The 18,394-nt window shown below is 40.2% G+C and overlaps 1 protein-coding gene across 6 annotated transcripts in view; it reads left to right on the forward strand.

Moving 5' to 3' along the window:
* Positions 1–2,691, forward strand: part of anxa3a (annexin A3a) — a 75,926-nt gene extending 73,235 nt beyond the window's left edge. For all 6 annotated transcript variants that reach the window (XM_073065201.1, XM_073065204.1, XM_073065200.1 and 3 more), the window contains one exon: positions 1,285–2,691. In XM_073065201.1, the coding sequence (XP_072921302.1) occupies positions 1,285–1,344 (60 nt within the window). In that variant the 3' untranslated portion in view covers positions 1,345–2,691. The remainder of the gene's footprint in view (positions 1–1,284) is intronic.
* Positions 2,692–18,394: the final 15,703 nt, after the last annotated feature.

Raw genomic sequence — 18,394 nt, forward strand, 5'->3', positions numbered from 1 at the left:
CTAAACAATGAGTTTCACAGAGTACAGAGATTTAGAGCATGCAGATAAGTCGAGAGTGAACTAAGATTCAGGGTACAGGATTATTCATTACTTCTGTTGCCCCAGTGATGACCTTCACCTGAGCAGGTTAGTGTCTTGTGTCCCAATCTTCAAACCCAACCTGTTGATTGATACTGTCTACTATGAGTGTGATTTATCATTGTGCCAATGCTACCTGTCTATGGCATGCAAAAGTTTGGTACAGCATCACTTGTCTTCAAAAATAAAAGTTCTTGTGTCTCTCAGGCCCACTCCCCCAACTCTTCTATCGGTGTACTGAAGATTGCATTAGCGTTTGAAATGCAAATATTATTATTTTTGCGGCCAATTTTTATCCTGCTCTCACTTTGTGGTCTTTCTCTGACTCTCCCCTTCTCGTCCCTTTCTGGATTGCTCTGTTTCTATCTTAAGAGATTAATTAGTGACAAACACGTGGATTTCTGTTTATGCCCCAGACAACAGGTAAGTGACAAACATAATTTAGAGACTAATAGACTCTCACACCACCTCCTGTAAGGGCTTCATTTCATTTTCAAAGAAGCTCCACTTCTGACGTAGTGGCTCTTTTGAGACTTTCTGGAGAAGTGCCTCTGAGATGCCATGGTTCTTTTTCAGTTTCCTTTCTACCAAATTCGACAGAACTGCTTGACTTCAGGAAGGCAGTTTCAGATCATCTGATGTCACCTTTGTTCCTCCATTCCTGGTCCTCATTTTTAACCTGTCAAACTCTACATTCAACAGATCATCCTTCACAACTTCTACCATTTCCAACAAGTTTCCACTCCCATTTCAGTATCCTGAAGAGATCTTTCCCTTCATAATACCCTAGTCCATTCTCCTATCTCTGCTAACTACTGCCCTTCTAAATGCCAGTGGAGTAATAGGCAGCAGGTAGGTTAAACCAACACAGCTCCCCTTCTAAGTCCAGATCATCCTTTCTCCTCCTTTGGTTACATTTTGCTAGTTTCATTCCCTCCCCAAGCCAAGCTTGCTTTTCATATAATTACTCAGTATTGAAGTTCTTCCCACCATTCATAGAGGCAATATTCTGAACGAAAGATGCAATTGTTACAGAGGAGAGCAATATGTTCTTCTGAAAGGCCAACTGCAGTAATGGAAAGGTTTCTTCTGTAGTGTTTTCCTTTTATTATAATTGTTGATGTGGATTGTGTATTTTGAGATTTTCAGCTGTGATTAAATTTATATATGACATTTTACTATTTATTTATTTATTTATGATTTTAGGATGAAACTTCAGGGGATTATAGGACTACCTTGCTTAACATCTGTGAAAAAGGAAATTAAACAATCTTTGTACAGCAGAACAAACCAATAATGTACTTGGATTTTAATGCAAAACTAGATCAGCAATATTCGTGAATTAGGGTGAAATAGCTATCTAAATGACAACTAGTAAGCTACTGTTTTGCAACTTAATTACTCAGTTATAAATGTACAATAACTAACAGATTGGGTCTTGCCTCCACTGGAGGGTGTTAAACTCAGAAAGCAAAAGTATATTATTTCTGGTTCTAACTCTGTAAGCACTCAACAAATTAAAGCACCTAGATTGTGTCTATCTCTAGCTCTGGTTTTAGATCAAATGTTCAGGCTTTTAGAATTAGTGTCATATTTACCAGTTTTTCTCTATAGATTGATTTTTATTCTATTCGATATTCAGTCAATGAATTGTTTGATTTGAATTTTTTTCTCCATAATCTTGCCATACCACTGATTTCTTAGTTAGGATTATTTACATAACCAAATTTTTCATTTAATACATACACCAGTTGAGGTTACACATTATCATATCCACTATCTGTAGCTGCACGAGTCTCCCAGTAATCAATCAGAGATAATGGGTTTCCAAAATGATGCCAACTGATAATAATAAAAGTCAGTGAACCTGAAAAAAAAATTGACCTTCCAGTATGAGAGCTCCATCATTATTATCATTAATAAACTAGAAGTTAAATTATTATTTTGTCCAGTTTTAAACAGATTTACAGCTTTAAGCAATCATAAACAGTATTTAATTTTCCACCTACATTGCTTGTATAAACTTTCATCATATGCAGAAATGTCCTCTGTATTTCTTTTAATATATGTACATTCCAGGAATTGTTTTTCTATGAACTGCCTATAGCACTTCATATATAGCTTATGATGTGTTCACTTGTGTTATGTATACCACATGGACTGCTGGTCAGATTTGTTTCCCTACCATTTATTTTTGGAAACTTAATTGATCCATGCCACATCATTTAAAAGCTTTTGCCATTGATTGATTTAAAAGCAAAACAAGAACTGAGAAGTGTGTCTTGCTTCATGCAGAATATATCCTTCTTAGTGGCTCGCCAGACAATTAATTGCTCAGTCATAGCAAATTAATGAATTATTTACTAATGGTTGTGACCTGTTTAGGTACAAAGCTTGACACATTTCTGTCTTCATTTTGAAAATAATAAATAAGGTCTTAACAATTAGACCATTTTTGAGTTGTAAACAATTTGCTTATTCAGACTAAATGTTTCATTATAAAGTATTTACGCTGCAGTAGTTTTAAAGTGTTGTGCTTGCTTCAGCATTTTTGACAATGCTTTGTAATAGCTCTGACTTATCTTAATAAAGGACCATAAATATACAACTGCATTTCAAATGAAATGATGTGAATTATTGAATAATTAATAGTGAATTATTGTCACTATCTTTAATTAGAATGATTCAGTTTCTCCAGAAGGCAACATTTATCTGTCTAAGAACAATTATAAATTGGGTATGTGCCATTTGTTGCAGATTATTAATACTTATTCCAATACACAAATATATTAAAGAGTTAAATTGAGGAAAGCTAGAGCTTATAAAATTCTGTATGTATCAATTCTGAACTTATAATGATCAAAAAGGAATGTCAAAATGCCAACCCTGGTAAATAAAATACTTTCCTCTTTACTGCTGGAAGATTTGGAGAATCCTGAGCACTTGGCATAGGCAGTAAATGTCTCTCCAACACTCTGAGGCACTTGCTGCAGTTGAATCATGCCTCTAAAGAGCGGAGAATGCTGCTGCCTGGTCAAGCAGCAGTGAGGAAGGAAGAAGATCCTTTTGGGATTTAACCCCCTCTCCCACTCATCAGGAGAGGAGTCTCACTTATTACTGATTAATTATGCAATATTTGTGAAAGGCAGTCAACAAAATTATAAGTTATCATGTCAAAATCTTTCATCAGAACTTAACACTTTTAGAAATTTGATTTAAGACTTGATTAAAGGAAGAGGTGGAAGGAAGAACAAATAGAGATACCTGACAGTGGAAGGCGGACGGGGGAAGCTGGAGTACTGTTATTTAATCACTCCTGATTTTCAGATCTACAACATTTGTTTGTCAATATCTTAAGAAAACTAGGTGAAGAGTCAAAAATATCTTTATGTGCTAAGCAGTAATCTTTGACCTGGAAATCAATCTCTGAATGCAATTAGATAAAGCTGTGAAGAAGCAGTGTGCATTGGGAAATGGTAGCTAGCACACAGAAGCCTGCACCATACTTCTGAATAGGTTTTGGCTTGGTCTCTGTTGACATTGTTGGGATACCCAAGAGCAATAAGCCCTTTACATATGAAATTGGGTTTGGTAGGAGTTAGGGCAGTTACAGAATTGGTGCTCAATCATTTGGGGGATCAATAACCAGATAACATAGGTTTAAGGTGAGAAGGGAGAGATTCCACAGGAACTTGTGGGGCAAGCTTTTCATCCAGAAGGTGGGCAGTAGATGGAATCAGTAGACAGAAGAAGTGGTTGAGGCAGCTATATTAACAATTAAAAAGCACTTGGGCAGGTACATGAATAGGAAAAGTTGAGGGGGATATCCATCAAATGTGGGCAGATGAGTCTAGCTGGGATCCTTAATCAGCATAGGCTAATACTGTAAGACTCTATGGCTCTAAGTGGTGGGTTGCTTTTTGAAATGCATTAGCTTTCATTTTAAAAGTCGGACATAAGATCAGTATTGCAAAGAGTGAACCTGCAGAAAGCGCCTGGCCTGGATGATGTCCCTGACTGTGTTCTAAGATCCTGCATAGATCCATTGGTTAGGGTATTAGCAGACATTTTTAAACTCTCCCTGCTTCAATGTGAGGCCTCCATCTCCTTTAAGGTGACCATTATTATCCTGGTACCCATCAAAAACAGGTAATGTACCTTAGAGGCTACTGACCAGTGTCTCTGACAACCACCACCATGAAGTGCTTCAGGAGGCTGGTCATGGTGCACATCACCTCCAGCCTCCCAAACAACCTCTATCCACTGCTACTGAAGTAGGTGGATGCCATCTCCCTGGCTGTACACTCATCCCTGGAGACAACTGTGTCATCTCCATCTTCAATTCTATAATTCCAAGGATCTTCATTTCCAAATTCCTAGACCTCAGACACAGCAGCTCCCTTTGTAGATGGATCCCTGATTGCCTGACCAACAGACTACAGTCAGTCAGTAAGGGTATGCTGCAACACTTCTGCCACGATTACTCTCAACACGAGTGACCCACAAGGCAGCATCCTCAGCCCTGTTCTCTATTCCTTATACACTCATGGCAAGATTCTGTTCTAACTCCATCTACAAATTTGCAAATGATACCGCTGAGGTGGGTCGTATCTCAAACAACAGGGAGTCAGAGTACAGGAAGAAGACAGACAGCCTAGTGTCAGCAACCAAAAGATCCAGCCGTTCCATCAGGAGGGAGAGGAGCACACATTCTCCTGTCTTTATTAGCAGCAGTTCTATGGGCAAAAAACACCTTGTAAATGAGGGACTCAGACGAGAATAGATAGACTCTTTAAAACTGACAGGAAGGTGGCAATAACTCAAAAAAACCACACATTACAGCGGTCAGAGAGCATTTTTGAATGCGTAACACGTCAAACCTAGAAATGGAGGGGCTACAGCAGCAGAAGGCCACAAACGTACAGAAATACACTCTATGGCCACTTTATTAGTATCTCTTGTACCTATTATAGTGGGGTGTGTCAGGAATGGACAGGAGGAGGAGTATAGGAAACTGATACAGGACTTTGTGATATGGTGCAACTCAAACTACCTGCGTCTCAATATCACCAAGACCAAGGAGATGGTGGTGGACTTTAGGAGATCTAGGCCTCATATGGAGCCAGTGATCATTAATGGAGAATGTGTGGAGCAGGTTAAGACCTACAAGTATCTGGGAGTACAGTTAGACGAGAAGCTAGACTGGACTGCCAACACAGATGCCTTGTGCAGGAAGGCACAGAGTCGACTGTACTTCCTAAGAAGGTTGGCATCATTCAATGTCTGTAGTGAGATGCTGAAGATGTTCTATAGGTCAGTTGTGGAGAGCGCCCTCTTCTTTGTGGTGGCGTGTTGGGGAGGAAGCATTAAGAAGAGGGACGCCTCACGTCTTAATAAGCTGGTAAGGAAGGCGGGCTCTGTCGTGGGCAAAGTACTGGAGAGTTTAACATCGGTAGCTGAGCGAAGGGCGCTGAGTAGGCTACGGTCAATTATGGATAACTCTGAACATCCTCTACATAGCACCATCCAGAGACAGAGAAGCAGTTTCAGCGACAGGTTACTATCGATGCAATGCTCCTCAGACAGGATGAAGAGGTCAATACTCCCCAATGCCATTAGGCGTTACAATTCAACCGCCAGGACTTAAGAACTTTTTAAAAAGCTATTATTAATGCTTTTTGAGATAGTGATTTAGATGCATATCATATTTTTTACTGAGTTAAGTATTGTATGTAATTAGTTTTGCTACAACAAGTGTATGGGACATTGGAAAAAAAGTTGAATTTCCCCATGGGGATGAATAAAGTATCTATCTATCTATCTATCTATCTATCTAAAGTTGCCACTGAGTGTTTATTGTGACAAAAGACCAACTTTAAGTTTACCTGGTGATGTTTATCTGTAAACAATGATTTGCTTTTTGATATTCCTGCACAAAGTAAGACAACGTAAATAAAAGAAAAGCAAGATATGAATTTATTCCTCAGTACATTACATTTACAGTCATTCTTGTAAAGTAGGAAACATTGCACCTGATTCGTGCACTTCCAACTCCAACAAGTAGCATTGTGATAGTGACCAAATTTTCCTGCGATCAGTAGAGACATAAGCTTTGGCCAGGACTCGTGTTTAATTGTTCTGTTCTTTGAGACCTTTCTCCATCTGAGAGAGGAAAGCCATCAAAAGGCAGCAGCTCAGAGAGTGCCCTGTTTCCTCAGTCGTCTAGATATTCTGCATTTTCAACTTTCTGGAGTAGAAGTTGAAGCAGAAATAACTATATTTCAACAAGCTACATAATTGAATGTGAGGAGTCACATGGAGTGAATACCTTAGGTTTTTTCCAAGTCTGGTACCTCTACTTTGGGGAAACACTGGTGATGAAACAACTCTTGGCTGTCAATGAGCTAGGTATTGTAAATGGCACACTCCACCAATCCCCTCTTCCCCGTTCCTGTATTTCACCATAATTTGCCCATCTGCATGTGATCAAAATTTATAATATAATAAGCACTGAAAATGTTATTCTTCTGATAAAATTGAATTTTTCTTATTTTAATAACAGGTTATAACAGGCACATAAAGCTAGCGTATCACCTGTCATGTTGCTTTTGAGGATTATTTAATCTTCGAGTGAGAATGTAAACTGAACAGTAATAAATTAGCAGACTTCGTTGTTAAACATCTCCTCTTATTATATTTTCCATTGATTCTGTCACCAAGAAATCTTACTTCCTATAATTCAATCGAGTAAGTAAAATATGAAATGACAAACATAAGTGAACAAATGTGAGGGCATACATGATGTGACAACGTACACCAAGACCATGTAAATAAAACACACCCCATGAATTCTTCTGTTGTTTTTATGTTTCCATTGTAAATCCTTTTGGTCATGTTTACATTTGAAATAATGTTACTTAGAAAGAGGTTCCTGTACCACTTGTTTTCTCAGAATGTGCAATGAAAAGTGGGCTTTACTGGAAGGAGTCATGTGAGCAAAAATCTCCAGATAAAATTCTGACCTTCATAATATTCGACTAGGCACTTCTGTGTGGAATCAACACATCTAACCTTTGCGCAGAGTCAGACATTATCTACTTATGTATCTGCATATTTGACTATATACGTACCAACCAAAATTACGTATGATAGTTAAAAAAATGCAAGAAACGCAACCCACTGAAACGATCACATTAAAAAGACTTCACTTTGATATTAGTGTGTCGCAGACAGCATCCATCTGCTTACATAGGTAATGCTCAGGATATTTGCAAACACATCCTGCAATGATTTTATCCAGCAGGAAAATTTCTGACAGCCTTGTGCTGGAACGAATTGAATGGACCCCATTGCCTATGTATGACACAATGAGTGGACTCATGCCTGGTCAGTTTGGACTAGGAGAGCCCTTTAGCAGAACGTCACACTTATACATGATAAACTTGGTCTCCAAATATCAGTGGTACCATCCAGATTACCAAGCAGGAAATGGTAAACTTTCCCATCAAAGCTGCCCACTCTCCTCTGTCTGGCTTATGGAACATGTTAAACCTATCAAGAAGGATGCAGCTCTAAGAGGGGTGACAATGCCAGGAAGTGAATCACTCAGGAAGAAGATTCTCTGTACGTGGATGACATAATCACCTTCTGCTTGGATTCCCTGCTTCTCCCCAAACTCCATTGGTCCACAGATTGATAGCCTCTGTGAACAGACTGATTGACAGCAGGACCATGTTATTTGGCAACAGGCCCAACTGATCATCTGTTCCCCTCTTCTTCAGGTTCACCTACCTGACGGTGCAGGGAATCTAGTTTTCAGCAGCTGGAGCTCATGATGAGACAGATAGCCGAGGTGAATAAAGGTTAGGATGTGTAAGAGCCAGTCATGGCTGACAAGAGTCTGGTTATCAGTCCAAGGTACAATTGATGTTGCTACATGTGATGCAGATGTGACCCATGCCCTGTTCTTGAGCTGTGGCAGCCTTCTGAACCATCTTGTATTTCATCTGTGCATCAGAAGGGTTGACCTCCATCTCTCCTGACGTAAAATTCTTCAGAGAAACAGGCTGATAGGTATCCAACAAGCATCTATAGGAAGAAGTACAGTCGACAAAGGGTCTCGGCCAGAAACCTTGACTGTACTTCTTCCTATAGATGCTGCCTGGCCTGCTGTGTTCCACCAGCATTTTGTGTGTGTTGTTTGAATTTCCAGCATCTGCAGATTTCCTTGTGGTAGGTATTCTTGTCCTGCCAAGGTACTGTACCAATATTCTACTTGTTTGCATTCTTGTGAAGGATGGACCGGGCTTCACTGCATGAAACATTACATTCAGTTAGACCTTGTTGCAGTACGGCCATTTGGAGAAATATTTCTGCAGACCAGTCCATCAGGTAGTGGTCAAACCTGCAGGATAGAACACAATGGATCCTTTGGAATGATATCCTGCGCAGGCTGTCAAATGTTTGTTGGTGAGTACTGGCAGAACGCCTCATTGCTAATACCCATCTAAAACACTAATATCTTGTTTGGCTGAGAGTGAAAAGATCTTTCCAGAATGATCAGGTTCTTACTTCCACTGTGTACTGCCCTCGAGATGGCTGCAGATAAATGGGATGATCAGAATCAGAATCTGGTTTCATATTACCGGTATATGTCATGAAATGTGTTGTTTTGTGGCAGCAGCACAGTGCAAGATGTAATAAAAAAGCTATAAATTACAGAAAGATATAAATATATATAACTAAATAAGTAGGGCAAAATGAGAGAAAAGAAAGGATAGTGAAGTAGTATACATGGGTTCATTGTCCATTCAGAAATCTGATGGTGGAGGAGATGAGGCTGTTCCTAAAATGCTGAGTGTGTATCTTCAGGCTCCTGTATCTCCTCCTTGATAGTCACAATGAAAAGAGGGCATGTCCTGGGTTATAGGGGGTGAATGCAGCCTTTGTGAAGCATTGCCTTTTGAAGATGTCCTTGATGGTGGAGAGGCTAGTCGCTATTGCAGAGCTGGCTGAGTTTGTAACGTTCTACAGCTTTTTCCAATCCTGTGCAGCAACCCCCTTCATACCAGATGGTGATGGAACCAGTTAGAATGCTCTCCTCAGTACATCTGTCAAAATTTGCTTGAGTCTTAGGTGACATACCAAATTGTCTCCTAATGAACTCCAATGAAATATGTTCACTGTTGCGCCTTCTTTGTAATTGCATGAATATTTTTGGTTTAGGGAAGTTCTCTAGAGATGTTGATATCCAGGAACTTGGAACTGCTCACCCTTTCCACCTCTGATCCCTTGATGAGGACTGGTGTGTGATCCCTCGACCTCCCCTTCCTTAAGTCCATAATCAATTGTTTGGTTTTACTGACGTTGAGTGCAAGGATGTTGCTGTTGTGACACCACTCACCAGATGAAATTCTACCATCAATAGTGGTGTCATCAGCATATTAATAGATGGCATTTGAAATGTGCTAGCCACATAGTCATGAGTGTAGAGAATAGAACAGTGGACAAAACATGCATCTTTGAAGAGCGCCGATGTTGATTGTCAGCAAAGAGATGTTATTTCTGATCCACATCTGTGGTCTCCTGATGAGGAAGTCAAGGATCCATTTGCAGAAGGAGGTACAGAGGCCTGTGTTTGGGAGCTCATTGGTTAGTACGATTGTGTTGAACATGGAGCTATAATCAATAAGCAGCAGCCTGATGTAGGTATTGCTATTGTTCAGGTGATCCAAGGCCAATTGGAGAGCCATTGAGATTGCATCCACTGTAGACCTATTGTGATAATAAGCAAATTGCAGTGGGTCCAGGTCCTTGCTTGAGCAGAAGTTGATTCTCGCCAGGATCAACCTCTCAAAGCACTTCATCACATTAAATGTGAGGGCAACTGGCTGTAGTCATTGAGTCAGCTCACCTTGCTCTACTTGGGCACTGGGATGATTGTTGATCTTTTGAAGAAACTGGGAATCTTCCAATTGCAGCAGTGAGAGATTGAAGATGTCCTTCAACACTCCTACCAGTTGGTTGGCACAGATTTTCAATACCCTACCAGGTAGACAATTTGGGGCTGATGCCTTGCAATGGTTTACCCTCTTGAAAGATGTTCTGATGTCAACTTCTGAGATCAGAAATCGCAGGACAGAGATTCTAAAATAGTATGTTGTCTCCCAGATGCCAGGATCCGGGATAACTTGGATTGAGTCTTCAGCATTCTTAAGTGGGAGGCTGAACAGCCAGAAGTTGTTGTCCATCTAGGTACCAATGACATGGGAGTTCATGGAGTTAGGTGCTAAGTTAAAGGGCAGGACCTCCAGGGTTGTGATCTCAGGATTGCTACTCATGCCATGTGGTAGTTAAGCAAGAACTACGAAGATTAATACGTAGCTAAGGAGTTGGTGTAGGAGCGAGGGCACGATTCAGCATGGTGTGACTATTGTCCTGAACTCCGTATATTTCAATACAAGAGGTATTGTAGGAAAGGTGGATGATAGTGCTGAAGATGAGGTAGCTGGTTTACAAACAGAGGCAAAGAGTAGTGAGGAGGGGCTGTTGACAGGGCAAAATTGCAGTCAACAGGATGAGTTACAACGTAAAAGGTGGACAAAATTGAAAACGGTGAATACAAGATTGAAGGTGATAAATTTGAATGCATGCGGTATATGGAACAAAGTAGATGAACTTGCAGCACATTTGCAGATCGGCAGGTATGATGTTATAGGCATCACTAAATCATGGCTGAAAGAAGATTATAGCTGGGAGCTTAATGTCCAAGGATACACATTGTATCGGAAGCACAGGCAGGAAAGCAGAAGGTGTGGCATTGTTCTGTTGGTAAGAAATGAAATCAAAATCATTGAAAGAGGTGACGTAGGGTCAGAAGGTGTGGAATCATTGTGGATAGAGCTAAAGAACTGCAAGGGTAAAATTACCTGGATGGGAGCTGTATACAAATCGCCTGTGGTCTACAAATTACAACAGGCGATAGAAAATGCATGCCAAAAGGGCAATAGAAACATAGAACATAGAAACATAGAAAACCTACAGCACAATACAAGCCCTTTGGCCCACAATGCTGTGCTGAACATGTCCTTATCTTAGGAATTAACAAGATTACCCATAGCCCTCTATTTTTCTAAGCTCCATGTATCTGTCCAGAGGCTCTTAAAAGACCCTATTGTATCCACCTCCACCACAGTCGCCGGTAGCCCATTCCATGCTCTCACCACTCTCTGCATAAAAAACTTACCCGTGACATTTCCTCTGTACCTGTTTCCAAGCACCTTACAACTGTGCCCTCTCGTGCTAGCCATTAGAGCCCTGGGAAAAAAGCCTCTGGCTATCCACATGATCAATGCCTCTCATCTTGTGCACCTCTATCAGGTCACCTCTCATCCTCCGTCACTCCAAGAAGAAAAGGCCGAGTTCATTCGACCACATTCAACATGTCATATTCTCATAAGGCATGCTCCTCAAACCGGGCAATATCTTTGTAAATCTCCTCTGCACCCGTTCCATGGTTTCCACATCCTTCCTGTAGTGAGGCAAACAGAACTGAGCACAGTACTGCAAGTGGGGTACAGCTGCAACATTACCTCTTAACTCTTAAACTCAATCCCACGATTGATGAAGGCCAATGCACCGTATGCCTTCTTAACCACAGAGTCAACCTGCGCAGCAGCTTTGAGTGTCCTATGGTTAGTATTTAAGATGTTGGAAAAGATTTGTAGCTCGGGTTGAGGATGTTATTGTTGAGTGCTCGCCAAGCTGGCTTGTTAGCTTGCAGATGTTTTGGTTCTCTTATATCTATACATTGGGACAGCGAAGCTTGTCAATTTGACTGGACCAATGTCACTATCCTAGGCCAAATCCATCAACGACAAGCCCGAGAATTCTTAGAGGCTTTGTTCTCCACACAGAATTCTATCAACAAACACGTCAAAATGAACCCAGTTTACATCCTACTTCAGCGTCAAGTCGTCGGTCCAGAGCCAAGAGCCAATTCACACCTGATTACACGTGTCAATCAATGAGAACGCCGTTAATCCTACATAACAGTCGACTAACACAGCCTGGACAACAATTATCACCTAATCGGATTTCAACGAACCAATCACAGATTACATAATAGGTAACCAATAGAAATCACACACACACACACACACACACACACACAGATTAATCACAGGACACATAAAAGATGAACAATGTAGATCACCAATATTTCATTGGAAGTTGCACTGATGATGTTGCCTAGCTGGGTAACGAAACGTCTGCGAGCTAACAAGCCAGCAGCTGTTAGTGTGATGACATTACAGCCCAGAGTGTCGGAGTTTGGAGTTCAATTCTGGCACTGTCTGTAAGGAGTTTGTATGCTGTCTCTGTGACCCTGGGTGTTCTGGTTTCCTTCTGCTGTCCATTTCTTACATTATTTCATCATCATAAATTACCTGTGATTAGGCTAGTGTTAAATAGACGGGTTGCTGGGTTTCACGGTTTGTTGGGCTGGAAGGGCCTGTTCCTCGCTGTATTTCTAAATACCAGTCTGCATCACCAGTCTTGAATGCCAGAGATCTAGCCCTCAATAGACTGAAATTCCTGGTTCATCCACAGCTTTTGGTTTGGGTATGTCTGGTATGTTCTCAAAGACACACACCCATCCACAGAAGTCTTGATGAAGTCGGTGACATCTGTGGCATAGTCATTAGATTGGAAGATGAATCACCGAATATCACAATAATCACAGTACACTGATTCAAAGCAGCCCTCTAATCTTCGACTCCCTTGACCATACCTTTGTGGTCCTCACCACTGGTACTGTGGTCCTCAGTCTCTGCCTGTACGCTGGACATAGAAGGACAGCCAGGTGGTCAGACTTCCCAAAGTGTGGGCATGGGATGGCACCCTTGGTGGTGGTGCTCTATGTTGGCTCCTCTGGTTCCACAGGTGATATGTTAGTGTAGTTGATCAGAGACTCTTTGTGGACTGTTTATCTGCCAAGAAGGCCTGAACAAGGATATAGTGGTCCTTCTCAAGATTTGTCCCCAAGGAGATGCACGATATGGAATTCTGTGCTCACTGAGCTGTTCCTACAGAAATTTACTGAGACAAACATTGACTGCTGCTGTAAGATCATCCACTCAATGAAAGATGTACTTTGCCCTTTCCAAAATCTTTCAGTTTCTAATTGTAAGGAAATGTCCAAAAACAAATGTTACCGACTGGCACATTCCAAAGTGCACATGCTGTGGGACACACTAAAGCTCAGTGTCGGCCCGACATACTTTTTGTGAGAAATACCACAGTCTAGAGTCCTGTTACCACTGGACACTGAGTCTGGGCTCTCGGTCACAACCTCTCAAATGCTTCCCAGTGCATTGTTTAAGGAGGGTTTGATGCTCCGTAAGAGAATGCATTGAATTGGTTGCACAATGAGTATAGAGAAAAACATATCATGGTTGCATTTGCTAATTATGAATAATTTGAAAAAAATACAGCCTTCTATTTCAGTGCAATGGTATAACGTCTGTAATACTTTGTCCCACTGATTATCCCCATCTGATGGAGGATTGGCAACATTTGTGGTATAGGACACCATTGGGCCAGTTGATCACAAATCACTTCCCTTAGGTTTTCTCTTCTAATTGCTTCCAAAGAAAGGACGAAAAGGCTTCATCTTTATGGGTCTTTTGCAATACTATGGAAGTGATGTTAGGAAAACAAAATATTTTCAAATTTTATGAGATATAACTTATTAAACCCCTTGCTTCTCAAGAGTTAAATGGAGAAACATATTGGTACAACAGTTGTAAATAAATTATATAATATTAAACAAAAAGTTTCTGTTGTTCTTTATCATAATGCTTTGTAGTACCAACATGAAAACAGCATGCAAGCTCTTTGTTTGTATTTATTGTCCCAAAATATCTAAAGGAAAAATGTACTAGATTGTAATGACCTACAATGTGCTCGAAATAGGAAACATGATAAGCTTGCTGCTTTCTGTTGTCTTTCGAAGGGAAGTGTGAAAAAATAGCAGGATACAGCTCTACAGGAAGGATGGCTGAAGGTTTTATGACCAAAAGGAACAAAAAGTTAATCATTTTTGAAGGTTGAATGTGTTGGAAAATGATTAGTTTTCAGAGCTGAGTCTGATTAAATCGCATTTATGCTTTGTAAAACATTTGTGGAGAAATATTATGGAAGCTTCACAGAAAATTACAAGCTCTTCAATTTAAGTTCCTTTGTTTAAAAAAACCTGTTTCGTTTTTAAGTAAGCTACATATAAGCAGCAGGAATATACAAACCAGCTCAGTGGCAAAATGAGTGGTTTGATCTCGTCAGTGTGTCAGATTTAGAATTTGTTTTAGGTAAAAATTAGATAAAAATCTGACCATTGGCAAATACTGTACAGTTCAAACATCACAGGGCTCCTTGCTGTAACCACAGCAGCAAGTGCCTAATGGCTGCCTCACATCATGTCCTGTTCAGGCCTCTACTGATACGTATCCATTAGTAACATTAAAAACTTCAATCAACATGCTGGGGAGGCGTGTTCCTGTTTCAAACTGGGTCTAGTGGTGGTAGTGGATGGTGGTGATGGAGACAAGTTGTAGGCCAGTAACAAGAGCTTTTAAAAAATAAATAAATTCTTCCTGCCAGCAGCATCACAGGAAATCAAGCAGTAAGCTAACTTGTGAATTATAATTGATTTAGTTCTGATAAATTCAGATTAAACTAAGTGAAACCCAAAATACAGATTTATAATTTTTTATCTGATGGAAAGCTGAGGGATACTTTCAACAGAAGGCTATTATTTGCCTGTTGCCGGTCGTATATGGAAGGAGGCTGGACCAGCTCAAACCAGCTTCTAGTGGGCACTGAACCAGTTTGGCACAGTTGGCATTCTCACTCAGGGAGCACAATAAGGCTTATGTAGGAAATTGGAAAAGCCACATTGTTGCACTAGAATCTTGGAAAGTTGCAGAAGAGGGACATATTTGGCCCATCATGATCGTGCCAGTGATCTTATTTACAAGCTACTTTGTCTAAACTGCCTCTCGTTCTTATTTTCCAAACATTTCAACTTACTGCTTTGGAAGCAGCTAGCGGAATCATTTTTAAAATAATTTATGGATATCTATTAAACACTCAATCCTCTATTGATCAAAAGTCTACTGAATATACCCAAATTCTAACTGCAATTTATTATGAGGGGTTATTTCTAACTTCCACTGGAATATATTTTTAATAACCTCCCCCAACACCCGGTGATTTCCAACGTCCCCATTTAGTCTTTCTCTTAACCTTCCCACCTCCCTGTGACCTCCAAACATGCATTTGTTTTACCTCAACGATCAAGGGGAGCTATCAATTGTCATTCACATCACAACAATTAGCCAGGCCATGTCAGCTGAGGTTTAATTTTTTAATGTCATTCAGATGAAACATGAGTTGTTCAGAATTCTTTCCACCTTGATGTTATCTGAATTTTAAGTGTTTCCATCATTTTCTGCTTTTGTTTCACATATCTTTTCCAATATCTTTAGCAGTCTTCGTGGTTTTTAAACGTATACCACTGATATTCAGATGCATTCAAAGTTCTTTTTATATTTGCCTGCTAGCAAAGCCTGGTAGCTACATTTTGCCTCTTGTCAATGTTTCATTTGGCATTTTAACAGTGGAGCACATTCTGCGCAATCACCCAGCCCTCTCTCTCACCTGCTTCCCTTCCACACCCCACTCCTCTACCACACCCCTGTGTCGGCATGAGATTGTACAAGTCTTAGCTTTAAAGACATAGCCTTAAAGATCAGCAGATCAATGACTGGCGATCTGCAACAGATCCGTGTGTTTTTATTTCCATTTGTTAGAGGTATGGTGCCAGCAGTGAGTTCTGCCCCACTGTTCCTGGGCAGATAGATTGCAAGAGAGGACTGAAAATCAAATGCTAAGACAATGCACCAAAAATAGTGCCATTCCCAGAGTTATCCACATTGGGAATACCTACTCAAAAATGCGTCAATTCTTTTTAAATTGCATCAAACATTACAGTTTACTTCACCACTGTTCTTGGCATCCAGCATTGCTATAGACTGTTATTGATATAGACAGCATTCACTTATTCTTTTTACTTAAGTGGGTTCTTCTTTTGAATTGTTTTGGAGACAACTGTCACTGTTTTGTAACTGCAGGCGTCTGAGATTTGTATGATTCATTTTTATATTCTTTCCTCTTCTCTCTCTCCACTCCTTCAGAGCTGAATCAGAATCCAGCCCCAGACCCACCACCCGCTCACCCCACCAAATTCAAACTCGTAAGGCTGACAAACAGAGTTATCCATGGGATATTAAATATTAAATATTAAATATTAAATCCAGCCCCAGACCCACCACCCGCTCACCCCACCAAATTCAAACTCGTAAGGCTGACAAACAGAGTTATCCATGGGATATTAAATATTAAATATTAAATATTAAATCCAGCCCCAGACCCACCACCCGCTCATCCCACCAAATTCAAACTCGTAAGGCTGACAAACAGAGTTATCCATGGGATATTAAATATTAAATATTAAATATTAAATCCAGCCCCAGACCCACCACCCGCTCACCCCATCAAATTCAAACTCGTAAGGCTGACAAACAGAGTTATCCATGGGATATTAAAGCTGCTGCCAAAATCAATGTGTCAGCCATTCACTGAAGTGAAAAATCTTGCCTTAACAGTTTACTAGAAATCACAAAGATACTAGCTCAAGAATTATCCAGCTTATCTCTGCCCCTTTTTTTAAAAAAGATTTACACCATTATCTTCAGCCCTCTGGTACAATTATTCTTATATGGAATTATTAATCATTTAAGGTACAGAAACAAAGCATTCTGTCCAAACTTGCTATGTCAGTTTTCATATTCTACAGGAGCCACCCCAGACTGCTCATTTACTCACGTCAGCATAAGCTTTCATTCCTTTCTCCAGCACGTTTATCTAGTTTGCCTTTAAAAAAAATTGTTATGGCAAATACTTTTACTTATTGAGCTCCTCCCAGAGTCCATGGATGCAGAACACCAGCCCTGATAACATACTTATATCTTAAGATGGCTGTGCACCACAGTATCAACTCTATAAAAAGTTGTTAATTAAGAATTCAATTTGCTAATGTTTTCTTCTATTTTACCTGAGTGCCTTTTGATTTTACTCATCAACATATTTTTTCCTAACCTAACCAAATACTTTTTATCCTTTTGTTTTCTAATCAGATCTTACATTGAACATAATTATTTTTGTCTCATTGTTTTCCCAAATATTTCCTGTGATTCGGTTGTTAACAAACTTACTTCCAAAAGGAGATCTAGTACTCCAAAAGGAGGTAAAGAGTGGGGACAAAGTGTGTCTTTTCTGGTCGGCTGTCAGTATCTGTAGATATTGCTATGGAGACAACTTTTTTCACATTCTATATCAATAATTTGGATAATGGAATTGACGGCTTTTCAGCCAAGTTTCTGGATGATACAAAGATAGGTGGAGGGTCAGGTAGTGTTGGGGAAGCAGGGAATCTACAGGAGGACTTAGATGGATTGGGAGTATGGACAAAGAAGAGGCAGATAGAATTTAGTGTAGGGAAGTGTATGCTTATGCACTTTGGCAGAAGAAATAAAGGCGTAGACTATATTCTAAATGGGGAGAAAATTCAGGAAACAGAGATACGAAGGTGCTTGTGGGTCCTCTTGCAGGATACCCTTTAGGTTAACTTGCAGATTGAGTTGGTGGTGAGGAAGGCAAATGCAATGTTAGCATTCATTTCCAGATGACTAGAATATCAAAGCACGTATGCAATGTTGAATCTTCATAAGGCATTGGTCAGGTGTCATTTAGAGTAATGTGAGCAGTTTTGGGGCTCTCTTTTACCATCAGGTAGGACATCCAGGGGGGCGTCATGTGATGACGTAGGATCGAGACGTGGAAATCCAGCTCTCCCGTAAAAACTAGTAAAATAAAGTTTAAGTGAAGAAGAGTTAATAAATACTTTCTAAAAACTACTTATAAACAACTCAGGACTATCTTTAGATATGTCTCCTAAACAGAAACAGAAGAGAACTACTACTTTGAAGACAGCGCGAGTTGGCAAAGAAAGAGGCCCAACCATTATGATGAAACCTCGTACTCAAGTTGGATCTCTTCCCGGCGAAGTACATGTCGCCTCCGATGATGCAGAACAGGAAACTGCAGCAGCATCAACAGTCTCTATGAAGAAACAGCAGGAACTGCACATGTGTGAAGAAACGGGTATGTGCAATCAGGTGCAAACAAAACTACAAGT

This window comes from Hemitrygon akajei, chromosome 13, assembly GCF_048418815.1.
Source record: "Hemitrygon akajei chromosome 13, sHemAka1.3, whole genome shotgun sequence".
Lineage (NCBI taxonomy): Eukaryota > Metazoa > Chordata > Chondrichthyes > Myliobatiformes > Dasyatidae > Hemitrygon > Hemitrygon akajei.